Consider the following 18735-nt stretch of genomic DNA (forward strand, 5'->3'; position numbering starts at 1 on the left):
GGATTAAACACTCTGAATACTGTATGTTGAATCAAGGGTTAGGTTATTCTAAGGAATGACAAGCATTAGTCACCTAGAGTAAAAACTGACAAGGCCCAGATTTCCCATAATAGAAATTCTACCATTGTGTTTAAATTTTATAATATAAACTGTTTAAACACAATATAAACCAGTTAAGACTGATAGTTTATATGACATTCTATCAATTGAATATTACTTATAAACCCGGAGTATTCTGCATCCTTTAAGACTGTAGTTCATCATACAAATGGCAGAAACATAAATTATACAGCATATCACCATAAATGTAGTAAATGGATTTCAATTCATTAGACAAATCATGTGCTGAAATATAAAAAGTCAGCAATGTTTTAGATATTTAATGAAATATAAAAATTTATGTGGTTAAGGCTTTAACGTACAAAGCGTAAGCAACTTTAAAACAACCATCTTTAGCTCTTAAACAGAATGCTCAAGTGTCATTCATCTGAACTAAGCAGGCCAAGCAAAATATCCTGTGATTCCTATGTTCTCCTCAATGTCGAAATGGGTGGATAAATTTAAAGCCTGTTCCCTCAAGAGTTGCTTTATAGGCAATTTTCTCCCAGTATCAAGGTTTGCAATTTCCATTTGGCTGCCAGTTTGCGATTAAATTCATCACCTTTATTATAAAAATGTGCTTTACTCCATGGCCTGCTGCACAAGAACTATAAGAAAAACATTTTTCACTGCTAACGGCAAAATCATTCTAAGGCAACCACCACATCCACTCAGACATTAGCTTTCTCAACCTGACGTAGTAGCCTGCATCACTCACAGGAGAAACTGTAACAATTCTGTAACTCACAGAACCTAATTTTTGGATAAAATGCAACCAATCTTGTAATTTTTATATTCAGTGTTATTGTGAATGAATCAACCACAAGAAGTCAACATAGGGAATATTTCCAAATTTCAATAAAATGACAAAATAATTTTTAAGTGTTAGATAATTAAGTATCCATCTTCTTTAAAAGTTCATGATTTGCTTTGTAGCTTAACTTTCACTATCTGGGCAAACAGCCAATGGTCAAAAATAATTATAAGATACATAGATAGATAATGTTTATACTTATATAACACTTCTACCTAACTTTACCTTCTTAATAAGTCACAATATAAGGTTTGGAGGTAAAAGAAAGTCAGAAAAAAGACAGTATTTCCCAAATAAAGTCATTAAAGCTAGTCACCATGACATATTTAAGAACACAATATTACTTTTTATAAGATTTAGATTTTTCCAAGATTATCTATAAAATTAACATTTACTTTTACAAACTTGGCTTTTATGCCAAAAACTCAGAAATCTCTTAGTCTAGTGAACTTGATAGTATCCATTTTAGAATTTACAGGGGGGAAAAAAGAGAACTAAATTTCACATTAAATGAAGCCTATAATCAGAGGAATTATCAGGTTATTTAATACGTGAACCTCCAAGAAATTTCCATCTACCTGCTAGAAAATGGTGTGATCCCTTCCATCTTAACCTGTGTCTGCCTCTGCCACAGCAGTTAAAGCACTATACTGCAGTTTCTTATTTCATTTCTCTCTCCATACATGGCTCCTTAAGTACTGGACTATGCCTTAATTCATTTTTGTATCCACAGCACCCAGGAAAGTGCTAGATTAAAAAAAAAAAAAAAAAGTTTGTTGAAAACTAAGTTATAGCAGGAGTCAGCATCAGTTTTGCTAAAACTACACAAGTCATAACCCATTAATTCTATAGTATTAGTCACAACCAACACTTTTTAAATGACACAGAATGGGGACACATGGGTGGCTCAGTCAGTTAAGCGTCCAACTCCTTGACTTTGGCTCAGGTCATGACTTCAAGGTTGTGAGATCGAGCCCTGCATCAGGCTCCCCACTCAGTGAAGAGTCTGCTTGAGCTTGAGATTCTCTCTCTCCTCCTCACCCTCTGCCCCTCCACCCATGCGCATGTGTGCACACACTTTCTCTAAAATAAATTTTTAAAATAAAGAAATGACATAGATATGGGAAAACAGATTACACCGTAACAGAGACAAAACACAAATATTATTTCATGAAGCTTTCATTTCAGCTGTTTAGTTATATGAATATGTATGTACATAACAAAATATTTCTCTTTATAGGTAGCATTCTAAAAATTTGATACATACCTTTTTTTGCCCACATTTATATCAGTTTTCTGGTTTACACTGTCAGGATATATGTACTTGTTATTCAATAAATATTAGTATTAACAATCAAAGAGACTCTGGATTAACAAAATCAAAGATTTCACTTTGAGATTCCTCTTAATTATTACTTACTTGCTCCAAATCCTTTAAACATCCAGAGATAAAGTGACTAAAAAATTTTGTATATTCAAATTTGAACAACTCTCATGATGTTCAGTTAATATATTTTAATAAGAAAATCAAAGGTGTTAGTCCTTGAATAAAAATGAAATGTGAAAAATAAGACTCTCATGTCCCTTACTACCCATTAAAATAAATACATTTTTCTATGACCTAAAAACAAACTTAGGATTTTCTAACTCAGATCTTACTTTCACCTTTCCTAATTACTGTCATTCTCTTACAGGATCCACTTATTCTCTACTCTCTTCCCCTTTTCATTTTTCTTTTATTCAGGATTCATGAAACAACAACATAAAATGCTTTTTGAAGATACCTCCCCTAAATTTATCACCCTTCAAAATTTAGATAAATTTACACTAGCCTATGAAACAACCTGTACAGGACATCACCACACACAAGTCTAAATACTAAGTCTAGCAATGACAGAGAATCGGAGTATTTAGAAGACACTAAGTGGCTTTCTCATTTTCCCTTATCTTTACCTTAGACTTTTATCCCATTATTCTAGGGCAAATAACCTAGATCTACAAGGGGGGAAATGGAGAGCTTACTCTAACTAATGACTTTAAAATACTGTATAAAATATAGACAGTGTAAGTTCCTTTGCTATGTACACTACATTGTATCTAGACCTAGAGTCAGCTGGCTGGAAAATGAACCCAGGAAGGCCTTTTGTCTTTAACATCAGTTTAATGACAATATCACTGTATGCATTATATACTTAATTTTATTCTTATTTACAGGAAAAGTTAAAAAAACACCCTGGGTAAAGGGGCACCTGGGTGGCTCGGCTGGTTAAGCGTATGACTCTTGATTTTGGCTCAGGTCACGATCTCAGGGTTGTGAGATTGCGCCCTGTGTAGGGCTCTGCACTGGGCATGGAGCCTGCTTAAGATGCTCTCTCTCTCCCCTCCTCTCCCTCTCTCAAAAAAAAAAAAAAACGAAAAAACCCTAGGTAAGTATTTCAAGTATTGAAACAAAATTTAAAATAATTAAGACTAGGGGCGCCTGGGTGGCTCAGTCGTTAAGCGTCTGCCTTCGGCTCAGGTCATGATCCCAGGGTCCTGGGATCGAGCCCCGCATTGGGCTCCCTGCTCCGCGGGAAGCCTGCTTCTCCCTCTCCCACTCCCCCTGCTTGTATTCCCTCTGTCGCTGTGTCTCTCTCTGTCAAATAAATAAATAAAATCTTTAAAAAAAATAAAAATAAATAAATAAATAAATAAAATAATTGAGACTACTCACTTTAGAAGGTAGTCACGATACACCAATTATCAGTCATAACATCATTTCCCGTAGAGGGGATGAGGCCCAAAGGTACTCTCTGACTGGCTAATACCACTTACAGACATATTTCTGTCACAAGCGCCAAATCAACTACCATTCCTGAAGCCAGCAGTTTCTAATTTGTAAAACTTCATACCCTCTGTACATGAACTACACTTACATATGTAACAAAAAGATGGAACTGTGATCACTGAGATCCATTCCAACTTCAAATCTCTGAATTACAGGTTTTTTTTGAACTAGAAAATTTTTTTAATGAAAATCTGTTGGGCCTTCCAGACGAAATGCTATTATTCTACCATACACCCTTACACTTACCCTTCTTTAAAGACTGCTAATTATAAATGTCATCAAAACTTCATTTTATAATATGAATGAGTAATTGCTGTAACAACAAGAAGAGAGCTAATAGCCTATAGATTAAAATCTAAACAGAAAAAACTCATCTAATTACTGACTTACAGATCTTACAAAACTACTATATCACTGCATCTCAATGTTTATTGAACAATCTAACAAAGATAAACATTTTTCTGTTCAAAATTCCTCTTCACCTAACAATTCACTAATTCCCAACTTAAAAATTTTAGACTTAAACCAGGCATACGTTAAAACAATCAACATTTCTCTGTGCATTATCTATTTTAAAGTATTTTAAATTTTACATTTAAGTTGTCAGAATTGTTCATTTTCTTTCATTTAGAAAATTATTTAAAAATAGCAATTCTAAATATTTAAATAACACTTTGAATTAAACAAAATTCACTATAGAAACCATTTGCTGCGATTGTTATATAAAGTCAAAAAGGATGCTTTTTCTTGCTTCCTTTTAGATGGAATTTGAAATAATCCCAAACTAAATGAAATGAACTATCTTTTTCAGAGAGTACTTTGATCTGACTTGAGACAGTATTCTCATCCAAAAATTAAGATTCCCAAACAATTATTATTTAAACCCTCTTCTCCTTAGGATCCACAGTCTTTACAATCCTCTAATATTTATCATAATGTATCCTCAGACCACTAGTTCCAAAAAGAAAAGAAAGAAAAAAGGCATTCCTTTACCAAGTAATTTCAGAAAATGCTCATTTAAACCAAGTCAGCTTCCTTTAGCAGCTCCTGGATGTTCAACATGTCACCACATGCTGAATTCACAAAAGAATATGCAGCATTTCTTTGACTACTTTTATTCTCAGACTACCTCAGGAGGCCAGTATTACATGGAACACACTTTGCAAACACTTCCCCTATAGCCTCCCTCAATTCAGAATTAAATTAGCAGGATCTTCAATCCCTCCCATCCAATATAAGATTGTTAGGTGTTTCAAGCCATTAGAGCAAAAGCAAATGGAGAGAAAGATGAAGGGCAAGCATATGCCAAAAACCCATGCCATACATACAGGACAAGATATGCTAGCAACTCATCTATAGAGCTTAGACTCACCAGTTCTACAAATCACACACTCACTAATTCCAGATAAACTTCCTTCCTCCAGTCACCTAAACCCAACACAATCACCAAAAGACACACAGAGAAAAGAACTATCATAAAAAGAGTGGGTTAAGTATATCCAAATGTACTAGTAAAACAAAAGAGAAAGCCAAACTAAGCATGCACAGGTTAAAAAAAATAAAAAAAATAGAAGTTAAGAGGCAAAATACTGGGGAGGGGGAAAGTGGGGAGTAATTCCAGAAAGTCTGAAAATATGCAATAAGCAGAGCAATCTATCAATGAATCCATATTAAACAGAAATATGGAGGCAGATAAAAGGGAAAAAAATTAAGATGTAAAAAGAAAAGCCTTAAATGGGTCTCCCATTATCAACAGGATAAAATCTTTTTCCAGGAATTTAAAGCTTTCTACAGAAGAGATATAGAATAATTTACTTCTTTCTCCTACCCAGAATGTCCTCTTATTCAAGGATAGTGTTCCCTGTGTCTAGAATACTACTCCCTTACCTTTTCTCCACTTCAATCCTATCTATCCTGCAAGAGCCAGGTGAAATTTTACCTCTTTTCCTGAAACATTCCGTATCTCCCCAGCCTAACGTGATCTTAGCACCAGTCTTTCAACCTTTCTTGGTTATATTCCCTTATATTACTTTCTTTTCATACTATCTACCCTATTACTCAGACAACCTGAAGGTAAGGAATGAATTTGAAGCTTTGTTGCATACCTCATATGTTACACATAATATGCACTCAAATTTACTTGTGAATAGAATAAAAAATTTCAAATAAATGTCAAGTCATTAAAAAATAAGCAAAATATGCAACTCTGACATTACTCAAAAATTAAATGTCACATACTAGTAATCACTTTCTACTGGAATGCAGTATAAAATGCTGATTTCCAATTAACTACACTGCAAAAATAAAAGAGCTTGGTATTCACAGGGCCATTACAATATTTAGTAACCTAAGGCTTTTTAAACAGTGAGTAATCAAGTTCTAAAAACATTTGATATTATCACACAAGCTTACTGAAAACAAAGTGATAGGTCAAATAGTTAAGTAAATTATAATATACCTCTATAAGATGAACTATGTTAACATAAAACTATATTGTCAAAGAATATGAAATGGCAGGGGAACATGCTCCTGATGTAATTTACTTGAACACAAACAGATGACACTACAGTAGGGTCACAACTGTGTTTTATCCATAAATCAAGAAGGGGAAAAAAGTCTAGAAAAGAATTTGCCAAAATGTTAAGAGTGATTATCACTGAATTATGGGTAATTTTTACTTTTTAATTGATACATTTTAGTTCTTTTCCATAAGATGAAGAATACTTGCTATAAGAATAAAATCAATGTGTTTAATTCCTTATAACATATATTACAATGATTACTAGAATGAAGAAATTTATGCTTCTCATATACTCTGACTGTAAGAAACAATTTTTAAAATGTATACACAAAATTGGCAACAGGGAAAAACTTTCCCTGAAAAATAATACATGGCACTGAGGTTCAAAGACAATATGCTAGGACACCTCTCTGCCCTCACCACCACCTTTCCCAGGACTCAGAGACCACAAACCACACTATTGTCAAAGGTGAACTGAAAATGTTTGCATCTTCAATTCTCTACATTTTATGAATAACAAAAAAGAAAAAATACTGGGGAGAAAGAAGTAAAATGCAAGTTATTATCAGTTCTACAAAGGTATATATCACAGTTGATATCCTCTTCCCTGGTCTTCTACATACAAACACTTCTCTCGTCTCTGAGTTCAATGTCAACTGATTAAGGAAGAAAAGTATTTTACAACTGATAGAGCAATTAAAAAAAAGCTCGAAATAACAACTTGGAAAATATAATTTAAATGCGTTATTAACAAAAACACTTCCAAATCATATCTAAGAAGGAACTTAAATAAGTATTTCTTATTTAACAATTGCAAGCTATATTTTAAAATATATAATATTTACCTAACTAAAAAAACTGACAAGGAATGCTATAAAGTGAGATAAGATTACCTTTTTATTGCTGATAATTTTTTATTACTATAATAAAACTATAAGCCCCAAAAGAACTTTCTCTTCATATAACATATAGTAGTAAACTATGGCTTAGACTTTTTTTCTGATTTACATTAGTAAACAAATCAACTGCTGGTTAAAGACTTTAGAACTGCAAAGAAAACATACAAGTAGAATACTTTTCAACAGACTTGACTCAGTTCTGCACTAAAACAAACAAAAAACCTTCAAACAACTAAGTTGTAAAGGCAGAAACTGTATTTCAGAATATTACTATACTCAATGGAATGTCCTAATCCCGTCATATTTTATAGTCAACATCTAACATATAGTCTCTTAAAAAAAAAAAAAGTTCTTTAAAGAAATATCACAACTGATTTACATGACACTTCTAAATATTAAATTTAGTAATTGTTACTTCTCATATTCCTGAGCAACTCTCCTCTTACAATTTAAAGGAAAAAATTTCCTATTCTCGTAAAAGAGTTATTTCTCAACAAATTTTAATCACTAAACACTGTCTTTTGTGTACTAATATCTCCATCTGCTGGAACATAACTTCCTCACTATTAAAAGTTCTTAAGGAGAAAAACTTTGTAGTAGAGATTTTGCAACTACTTAGAAATAAAACCTTGTCATTGGTCACCATTTGAGGCAACTAGCGAACCAACGTTTTACTTCGAGAACCAACCAATAATTAATTAAGAATAAGCATCTATCTGGCTTTCCAATAGTAACTATTTTCAGAATAACAATATATTCCCTGCTGCTGAAAGAAAGCTTTACCTAACTACGGCAGGAGAATCATTCTAAGACCAGGCTAACCCAGATATTCATCTCAGTTTCACTAATGGTGGAACCAGATGCAGGCCCCCAGCATGATGCCCAATCAAGTGCATAGCATCACCTATGATGTATAGATGAACCTATTCAATCCTTTAAACTTAACTTCCCAAGTACTAGATACACAGGGCATAAAAGAACAATTCCAATGATAAGGAAGTTATAGCAGTGCCATATAAAAGATGGTTCTAAATTAAAAAGACATAAAGTCCTAACAACCAGATTCAATGAGTGGGGTCCTGAGTCAGACTCTGGTTTGGACAAGCCAGTTATAAAAAATATTTTGGGGATAACAACAAAAATCTGAATATGGACTGGTTATTACATTAAGTGTAGGACTGACCCATTTTATTCAGTGCGATGCTGTTATATATATAGGAAAACGCTAGTGTTTAAAGAGATACATAAATATATAGAGATGGAATGTCAAGATATCTCTAATTTACCTAAAATAATCAACATAAAAAAAATACAATTAAATAAAAATAAAATGGATAATGAAATTCTCAAAAATCTTTGTATTTGATAACACATCTAGACTCAACAATATTAGATGAGTGAGGTTTGGACAAAATTTCCTCCAACTCAAACCAATTCAAGAATTTCTAAGATTCCCCTAAACCAAAGAGTTTCTTCAATTCTCTTTAATTTACATATAAGCTTAATTCTAAGTAACCGAAATTTTAGCTGACAGCTATACAAATGAGCCCATGTTCTCAATACCTCAGGATTAATGTAAGAACTTAAGGGTAAGGAAAAAATAATTTCTGTATATGTTTATTTTTAGTTAAAATGCACTTTTAAAAACTGTGAAGAGTTTAAACCTAAAATATATAAAGCTCAAAATATATTTTTATTAACTATTTTGAGAAAATATAACTATTTAAAAGTTACCTAACCATTTACATTAACCCTTCACAATGCATCCAATTTCTACTTCCTCAGACCCATATATTCTACACTCATTAGTTTTCCCTCAAAGAGTTCATTATGACACCCCAAAATACAAGCCTTCCACTGGTTCCTTACAAAGCTTAGAATAAAATGTATGCTGCTCATCCTGGTATTCAAGGCCTACCATGGTAGAGCCTGAACCTAGGCTGCTGGCTCTGCTCATAACTCTCCTCCCATTTGCCATTCCAACTAACTGAGTTTAAACACACTTTCTGAAAATCTTTCAATCTCCCATCACCACTGTTTTGACACTACAGCACTTTCTCTTCTCGTGGAACATCCTCCATCCTCCCATCAGTTGATGCTTCAAACATGGGTATCAGGAATGGGATGCAGTGGCTACCTAGTACAGCTCCCATTTCCATTTAATTCATCATCATCCACCTCCTGACAGGTACTCTTCAGAGTTGCTACCTATGCGATGAATCACCTTATGCTAATGTAAAAGTGAACCAAGTGTATATTCCTGACTTGAATCACCTAGCAATAGTAAACCTTTATATTAAATCTTCCAGTCAGAAATGTTAGGTTTCCTCTTGAGCGGTTATTAAAAATAGCAACTGCAGTAATAATAATACCAACAATAATACTAAATACACACTAGATTTGTACCCTTAAAGAGTTAAGGCTCTATCCTATGGTTATTAAGAAGTTTAAGCAAGGGCGCCTGGGTGGCTCAGTCAGTTAAGTGTCTGCCTTCGGCTCAGGTCATGATCTCAGGGTCCTGGGATCGAGTCCTGCATCGGACTCTCTGCTCAGCAGGGAGTCTGCTTCTCCCTCTCTCTCCCCCTCTACACTCGCGCTCTCTCAAATAAATAAAATCTTAAAAAAAAAAAAAGTTTAAGTAAATGAATGAAATCCTCTAAACGCTTTTACTTTCTCACTTTTAGCCTCTTAACTATCTCAAAATTTTACCTTTAAAAATTCTAGCTCCAAGAATTTGACCAGTATTTGCCCAAGTCCAACATCTTACAGAAGTAACACTACTCCCATTTACTTTTTCTTCTTCATGTCCACAACCTAAAGCAACACAGTACTTTGTAACACACGGAACTATTCTGGGTTTTTCTTCTCCAGTTCCACGTATAAGAGACACATTCACCAAAAGAAGGTAGAACTGAGGGTCTAGCTCCAACTGATACTACCTTGCCTTGCGATGTGGACAGGTCACAACCTCTCTAGACCTCAGTTTTTGTACCTATAATAGAAAGATTTCCCTTGATTCCCAGGTCCCTTGCAGTTCTGAAATTCCATGATCTTTTGATATTATTTTAGTTTTCCCTACACTAAACTGCATCCAAGAAATGTTTTCCATTTTCCTAGTTTTTTTCATATATACATCTCCTCAAATGCTCTTTGTAAAACCATTCTGAGTCCCCATAATTATGACACTAAGAGTTAATGAAGAAAGATTTCAAATAAAAATTTTGTAAAACTTTGCTTTTTAAAACCAGCACTTTCCTAGTACTCTTAAATGTAATAAATATAGATACATGCGTTACATATTTTTATTATATTTTTCTATAGATTTTAAACTCTTAAGTTAGATTAAAAGCCAAAAGTTTCCCAATAATCTGTAACTGACCAGGTGATCATGCCCAATCTTTACAACAATTTGTCCCGCATGAAAGCCAAAAGCAAGGTGTTTACTTAGGACCTGCTAATAAGACCCTTTTCCACTGTTAATACATAATCATTTCAATCCTGGGGCCAAGCAGGTATTTCATTACTTCAAAAACCGTCCTTGTTCTAGAACTTCACCAGCCCCAACACCGACTCTTCTCAAGGATTCAAGGCCAGCTCACCTTCACTGCATGTTTCCCTTTACGTACATGTGTGCCTACATGTGTGTACACACACAAGCCCTTTCCTTATTACCATGGCCATATAACATGAGACCGCTTTATGGATTTAACTACATTTTGATGTTTTTTTCTGACACTTCAGTACCCTTGAAAAGCATCCAAACTGACAAATTATGCTTTATCATAAATAATGTGATAGAAATGTTACAATACATTCATTTCACAAGTCACAAAATTTAGTTTAATAAAACATGTACGTTAGAATCAATATACAAGGCAAACATTATGAACATAAAATTTTGTTTATTTTGCTAGACTTGATCGGATTTCTGGAATTTCAAACTAGAGTTGCTGCTTCAGAAAACTGAAGAAATGATGAAACCACTGAGTACAATCATTCGCTTGTTAATTACAAGAATTCTGGATAAATCACTTACCTTCTGCAAGCTATATTTTTGTTAAAAATTCATGACAGATTTACTTTAAAACATTGTTAGGGCTAAAGGAGAAAACCAGGCTGCTTTTAAGAGGGTTAAGTTTCAGTTAGCTGAAAACTTTTCTCAGGTCTATCAATCCGTAAGCAGAGAGAAGCTGTCACTGCCCATCTCAGCTCTTAAAAGTTTTGGCATTTATGGGATTATGTAGGTAAACCTTTTCTCTAGTCAATTACCTATAAAAGTCAACATTCAGCTGATATGTAGGTCTTGTACTCTGTAGAACACAGTATATGGGAAAGATTCCAGGTCCCTAAGTGCTGCTTTGATGTGTTCAGGATAAATAAGGACTATTTGAATGGTTTTAGTTTAGAAGAAAGCTGAGTATAACCATATGTGGCAGTTACAGTAATTTAACACAAATAGCAATTTTTTAAACAGGTGTTTCTTTAAGCTAATTTGAAAGTGCCAAAACTTTTAAGAGCTGAGATGGGCACTGACAGCTTCTCTCTGCTTAAGGATTGATAGGCTTTGTACAAGGACTGGCTGAAAACTACTGCCCAAGTAAAGCAGTTTTATCTTTCTAATTCTCATTCACACCAAAGGTACTAAAGTAAAATGAAGATAAAAGCTTCTTGAGAGGGGCGCCTGGGTGGCTCATTCGTTAAGCATCTGCCTTCAGCTCAGGTCATGATCCCAGGGTCCCGGGATCGAGCCCCGCATCGGGCTCCCTGCTCAGCGGGGATCCTGCTTCCCCCTCTCCCACTCCCCCTGCTTGTGTTCCTGCTCTTGCTCTCTCTGTCAAATAAATAAATAATAAATAAATAAAAAGCTTCTTGAGAAGAGGCATTGCAAATGATATTTTAAGATTTCTAAAAAAATATCACTTAAAAGTACGTGTACCGTTTTTTGTAATTTCCCAAAACTATCACAAATTATTATATAATTGGCTTAATCCCATGCTTTAGAGAAAATAGAAATCAAGAGGATAACAATGTCAACCTATTTATTAATTCAACAAACATCTGATAGTGTACGTGTGCCAGGCTATGAGGTGGACACTTTCAAGGAACTAATTCTAATAAGGACAGGCAGACACAAAAAAAGATAGTATTACAACATGAAGTACGATGACAACTACACAGACAGTAGTACCTAACACACACTGGATTATACTTACAGTCAACTTTCATAACACAGTCACACTAACAAAACAAAATGCATTCACTACGAAAAAAAAGTTTAATGCCATGTTTGCTTTCTATTAAATGAAAAAAGCCCCGTAAAAATCTTACTTGGACATCAAACAACGTAGGTATTTGGGGCCCCAAAACTGAAATGCCAATTTTTAAAAGGGGTATAAACATTCCCTAAAAAAAGCATTCCCATGAAGGGAAAAATACATTATCTTGATGTCAAAAAAAAAAAAAGAGGGATCAGAAAAAATAATGAAGTCCTGTCAATCACAAAAATAAAAAGTTGGTACATAATATAATTCTAACTTCTTGGCATAGGTTTCTTTACTATCCTGATCCCTTGGCCCTAAAATAGATCCTTGGATATCTTCATAATAGTTGACATACCAATGACAGAAAGTTGCTCAGTGGACTCTCTCTCTTAGGTTATCAAACAAATAAAACTCAAAAAAGGCATAGCATTTTCCATCTCCAACAAAGACAAGTTTTACTTATAATTGCACCATCATAAACCAAATTGTATTAACTATAATAAATTTCTCAAGTAAATTAAAAGATGTTCCAGTCAGAGTAAAAAAGCTGTCCCTATGATCACACTGGTGTAATTCTCTTAAGGGCCAAAAAAGGTCAAAAAACAAAACAAAAAGCTTACATATCTAAATATATTGGCTTCAAAAAAGGTGCATGTAAAAAAAAGGTGCCAATAAAGGCAGGGTGTATGGGTGTTGGGTGTGTGTTGGGGGAGGAAGGGAGCACACTTGTCCTTTGTCACAGGAATCTATTTCCTTTTAAAAAGTAAACAAAAAGCCATTTTTTCTTATGAAAAACTGATGCACTTTGCAATCAGCTTCAGGACAGTGACAAGTGAGGGGATAATAACAGAAACATAATGTATACAAAACATTAAAAAAAACAAATTAACTTGTATTCACTTTATATTCTCAAAGCCATTTAAGAAAAGGTGCTCATACCAAACACACTAGCAAATACAATTAGCAAAGAGACCCACTTCTATTAATTCAATTACATTATATCCTTGGGAGTACAGCTTTTACTACAAAACAAGTAAATTGGATAGAGTTAAGAAAAAGGAATCACCTTCTGCCTCATTGAATATACATGCATTTTGAATATATTTTCTGCCTAAGGGAGAGTTAAGCTTCAAAAGTACAGAATGAATGTTGACTAAATGACCTAGGATACAAGTTATCATTTCCATTATTACGTTACAGAGCTGGGGACACCTCCTGGGTGAGGAGAAAAATAATGGAAGGACAACTGATTATAAATACCCTGTCCTTCTCTCATCACTATTAATTCAAAGGGCCAGTGTACAACTGCAAAATCTTTCTTCCTAAAGAACAGATTAATTACTTCAACTTAAGTAAATAAAACCTGTTTGTTACAGAGATTGATTACTGTCGTCAACGCTTCAGAAAAAAAACCCTAAAATTGTAATAAACTTATACAGCAAGTCCTCTCAATACAAACAGCCATATAATTTTTGAAACAAAGCATTTGTAGACAAGATTTCTCCTCTGCAAAAAAATTTTGAAGTGTAAGAAAACCAAAGGTATAAGGTATTTTCAATATTGAATCATAATAAATAGAAATAAACAGTAACATGGAAAAATGTTAACTAGTGAAGCAAGTTTTCATTTAAAATATTTTTTTGCCCACATTTTTAAGGGAGAGGGAAAGAAAACTGAGGTCAGAAAGAAAATTTATTACCCCCCCCAAAGACCGTGAGAAAATGAAAATGCGTTTCTCAAATCAGGAATGCAGAATGTAATCTAACATGTTTGCTCACTTTTTCTGAGCCACACACTAATTTTTCAAATATTCACAAAAGATTTAGGCTAGCTTTACTTATAAACCATACCATGCATTCTTAATTTTCCCATCAGCAGCTTTAACCTCTCTATGCCTAAAAAATGAAAACTCAAAATCTGATTTTAAAATCCCTAGTTCTTTCCTTTCCTTTCCCCCATCTGAAATTTTTAAGTCTAAATGATTTCATTTGTGGCCTTCTCAATTCTAATTGCAATACTTTATAAAAACATAATTTGCATTCAAGTACTGTTGTTGCATGAGTTTCATTTTCATGACAAAGAAAGTTTTTTTAAAATAAAAAACTTGTAGTAACTGCTCTTTCCCATGGATGGTCCCAGGATTCAGTTTGGAAACCTCTCTCCAGAGAGCAGTTTAAGACTTTAAGACCTTGGTTTTATGTGTAATCATCTCTACCTCAACGAAAGATTCTTAAGTATTGGAAACAACTGAAATTACGTCCTTTATGTGAGTGGTCCAACCTAGAAAGCGCTCACAACTTAAAAGAACAACTGTGAAGACACTTAGAGGATAGTCTGGCAATTCCTACCTACTCCCCTCTCCAGACAAAAAAATAAATCCAAAAACCAAAAGAATGTCCAAAGTCAAAATATAAGCTAAAGATTAACTTGGCATGGAATTAAAATGCTCAATCTAAAACAGTCAAGCTTTAATCAACTAAGAAAATCTAGCACACATAAATCCCAAATTTGTAACTAGCCAAATAAAAGTTCTCAGACTGACAAGCAAATTTTTTGAAACTTACTTTAAAAAAAATTTTTAATAGAATTCCTAAATAATCATTCAAAATTTCTAATTATCAGGAAATACATCTACTGTTAAGTGCAGTACCTTAACTTGACTAAATTAGTCGTCAACATAAAATTTACAGCTTTATCTAAATTGAAAAAATTTTTCCGCCAATCACATGGAAAAGGAAAATATAATTCCTAACCACAAACAGAAATCATGATTAATTTGTTTTGGACAATGACAGGCCACAAAGGGGCAAAGCAAGTTGCCAAATTTTCAGAATTAAATCATCTGGCCCAAAAAAACGTGATGCATTTCAAAAACTGTATTTTTCTTAAGTCAAATTAAGTTTATAATAAGGCTAACAATTAGAGGAAGCAGCTTATTCCACACTAAGGAATAGCCCCTTTTCCTGCATGTTTGTACTGGTCTGATAAAAAAAACAATCAAACTTCCTAGTCATTATGCTGTCCATTTTAAACATCCCAGCTACCACACAGAAACAATCTTTACTGGGGAGTTGAAAAGGCTAAAACTGAAGATAGACCAAGATAAGGGATGGAGTAAACCACATTAAAAGAAAAAAAAAATTATTTAGAATGTATCATTCTCAGCTAGTGGTCTCCAAGTTTTAAAATGCAAATAGTTGCAATTTCCAACTACAGAGAAATGAACAAAAAACCTTTGTTAGAGATAATGACATAAGTGGAATTCTAGATTTGGAAGATTACAAATTATTGAAGCCAACATTAGAAACTTTTTAACAGAGAACTCCAAATTATCAGAGATTTTTAGATCAACATAAAAGCAAAGTGAGAAGCCTTTCAGAACTAATCAGAGAAACTCAAATTATGTATGTTTTTAAATACGATACACACAAAGTGAAAATACTTCCAATTTTTTTATAACCTCCTGTCATTTCATTGAACATTTTAATTCAAAGAATGCAACTTTATTTAACCCTAAATATTGTGAGAACACATTTTCATTTTAATGTCTACGAAGGATTCCTTCTAAACAACCGTACTTAAGAAAAATAACCTTAAAAGAAATTTTTATAAATACTACTAAAACTTTTAATTTTACGAAAATATACCAAGGCAGAAAAAGCATATTATTTTTGAAATGTAATAAAATTGTTCCCATAATGTGAAAGAATGTGCTCTCAGTGTTTGTAAATACATTTTCTATTATAAATACAGTAAGTCCACGAAATGACACATAAAATGACTTACTGTGATTTAAATTTCAACTAAATTTAATACAGATCAGCTTATGAGTATGTTACACATTTTGCTCCAAACATTTCTCATGTTTAAAAAAAAAATAACTGGCGCCCCTTAGCGCTCACATTTGGAAATACTCAATTTAAGAGTTCCAGCAATTTTTTTTTTTTTTTTTTTGACATTCCAGAAAGTTTTCTGCCTCCACAATCTTTCAAATGCCAACAAAAATAGAAAAAGCAGAACCCCTTAAAGGGACAGCTCAAGTTTTTTTCTGGAGCAATATGAAATTAACAGATTTGCTGTTTCAACAGTGGAAAAAGCCCATTCCAATAAACCCTTATTGCTGTTATGTTTAACAAATGTAAGCAAAAGCGAGGACGCAGTAATACCCAACAGTTTCGTACTTTTAAAGTTGTTCCTATGACTTTCTGGACAACAAAAGCTCCTGGGATTCTTCTTTAACCATCTTTAATCACGGAGACATTTCCGGTCTTTTGTTCTTTAGTGACATTCCAACTCTCTAAGCTTCAGATTCTTTTTCCCCAGTTCTACAGTAAAGATCTCGAAATTCCTGTGAAAAATCTAAAATCCACTGTCAATTCTGTAAGACACAGTTTTCGGCTTCTTTTTAACAGTCCTCCGGCATTGCCTCTAAGAGAAAAATAACTCCTGGCTACTCGATTTTCAAAATAGACTTTTTTGTTGGTCATTTTTTTCCTCTCCGGGCGTTCACAGAAATGCACAGCTACTAGAATTTAACAGTCCAGTGCATTGCTACAAGAACTTGTTAAATCCCAGAGTTGGCCAAAATTAATCTTCTTGTCATTCTTCGCAACCCTCAGCTCTCCACCAACAAAGCTTTTTTGCAAACTTTTACTCGTTTTTATTTTCGCCCTTTCAAAGTCTTGATTTCCTGTCCTACAACGTAAGGCAGCGGCGTCCTCGGGAAAAGCTCTCCGCCGAAGTTCTCTCCAACTCGGGACTACGTTTAGATTTGTCCTCGCGGTATTTCGTATTCACCCCCCCCCCCCCCGCCCAAAGTGAAGTTAAACTCCCGAACAGTTCTCGCTTCCCCAAACAAAAGGACAAAAAGTGCTTTCCGCTGTCATTTTGTCCTCGCCTTCGGCTAAATCAGCAGTACTTTCGGTCTCCTATGGAATTCCTTTAAATTATCAAGCCCCACGCTACTCCCCTCGAGTACCCGCAAGCTGCACAAACTCCAAAAAAGCAAAAGCCCCACTGGATCCTCCACTTTAGGAACCAGCGGCGTCCTCCGGAGAGACCCCTCCGGGAGCGCCCGGGGGCCGGTGTCCTTCAGGCGCCCGCGGGGCGCGGGGCAGGCGAGGCCGGGCTCCTCCCGGGCAGGCCCGCGAAGCTCAGGGCCGTCGCGGTGCTCGCAGGCGCGGCTGGAAGCCGGGGGCGCGAGAGGGCTCGCCCTGCAGCTTTCCCCAGCGCACCAAATTGGGCGCGGGCGGCGCGAGGCCCGGGGTCTCGGGTCCGGGGTCCGGGGTCCCGAGGGGGGGGCGTCCCGCCGGCGGGTCCCGCCCGCGCCCGCGGCCCCCGCCCGCCCGCCGCCGCGCCCCGCGAGCCCGGCCTCGGCGCCGCCTCCATGCGCCCCGCCCGGGCCTCTCCGTCCCCGGGCGCACGGTCCCCGCGGCCGCGACCTTCCCGCCCTCCCAACACGCCGGCGGGCGTCGGGTCCCGGGAAGAAGGGCCGCCGCCTGGGCGCGGGCCGCGAGAAGCCGACGAGGCGACTCACCTTCGTCCAGCAGCCGCTCGAGGTGGTTGAAGATCCCGCAGAAGTTGGGCAGGCTGCTCATGAGCTTCTTGTCGTTCATCAGCTGCATCAGGTAATCTGGGGTGGGTTTCGGCTTCTCCTTCGTTTCCATTTCCCCGACCATATTCCAGGCTCCGCAGCTCACTCCGCCCGCCGCCGCCGCCGCCGCCGGAGAGGAGGGAGGGGCGGGGAGCCCCGGCCGCCGGCCGCTCGGGACTCGGCGTCCCGCTCCGCTCCGCTCCCGCGCCGGGCGCCGGGGCGGCCGGACCGCGCGCTCGCCGCGCTCTCCCCGCCCCCGCAGGCACTTTCCGCCCGCGGCCCGACGCGCTCCCGGCCCGCCGCCGCTCCTCGGCCGCCGGCTCGGCGCGTCTCTCACGAGGCCGGCGGGCGGGAGGCGGGTCTCCGCGGGCCGAGTGCGGGCGCGGGCCGCTCGGCGCCGGACGAGGAGGAGCCGGGCCGCCGCCGCTCGCTCGGCTGGTCGCGCCCGCTCAGCCGCCGCCGCCGCTTCTGCCGCGGGCTCGGGGTCTCTCTGGGCTGGTCCCCGCCGCGGCCGCCTCTGCCGCTGCCGCCGCGCTCTGACTCCGCTCCTCCTCTTCCTCCTCCTCCTCCTCGCCTCCTCCTCCTCCTCCTCACTCACTTGGCGGCGGAGTTCGCCTCAGTTCAGGCGGCGCTGCCAGCGGCGGCGGCGGCGGCGCGGGGGGAGGGGCGGCGGCGCGGGGAGGGCCGGGGGCGGGCGCCGGGCGGGGCCGCGCAGGGCGGC

The 18735-nt window shown here is 37.1% G+C and overlaps 1 protein-coding gene across 7 annotated transcripts in view; it reads right to left on the reverse strand.

Annotated features, from left to right (window-relative positions):
- Positions 1–18569, reverse strand: part of QKI (QKI, KH domain containing RNA binding) — a 157499-nt gene extending 138930 nt beyond the window's left edge. For 4 of the 7 annotated variants that reach the window (XR_013441019.1, XM_036091744.2, XM_036091743.2 and 1 more), the window contains exon 1: positions 17958–18242. Coding sequence is in view for 6 of the 7 variants with exons in the window: in XM_036091744.2 (XP_035947637.1) it covers positions 17958–18099 (142 nt within the window). In the remaining variant the exon portion in view is untranslated. Of the gene's footprint in view, positions 1–17957 lie in introns of all 7 variants that reach the window. The other 3 variants (XM_036091745.2, XM_036091747.2, XM_036091748.2) reach the window with 2 other exon arrangements.
- Positions 18570–18735: the final 166 nt, after the last annotated feature.

This window comes from Halichoerus grypus, chromosome 9 (genome assembly GCF_964656455.1).
Source record: "Halichoerus grypus chromosome 9, mHalGry1.hap1.1, whole genome shotgun sequence".
NCBI lineage: Eukaryota > Metazoa > Chordata > Mammalia > Carnivora > Phocidae > Halichoerus > Halichoerus grypus.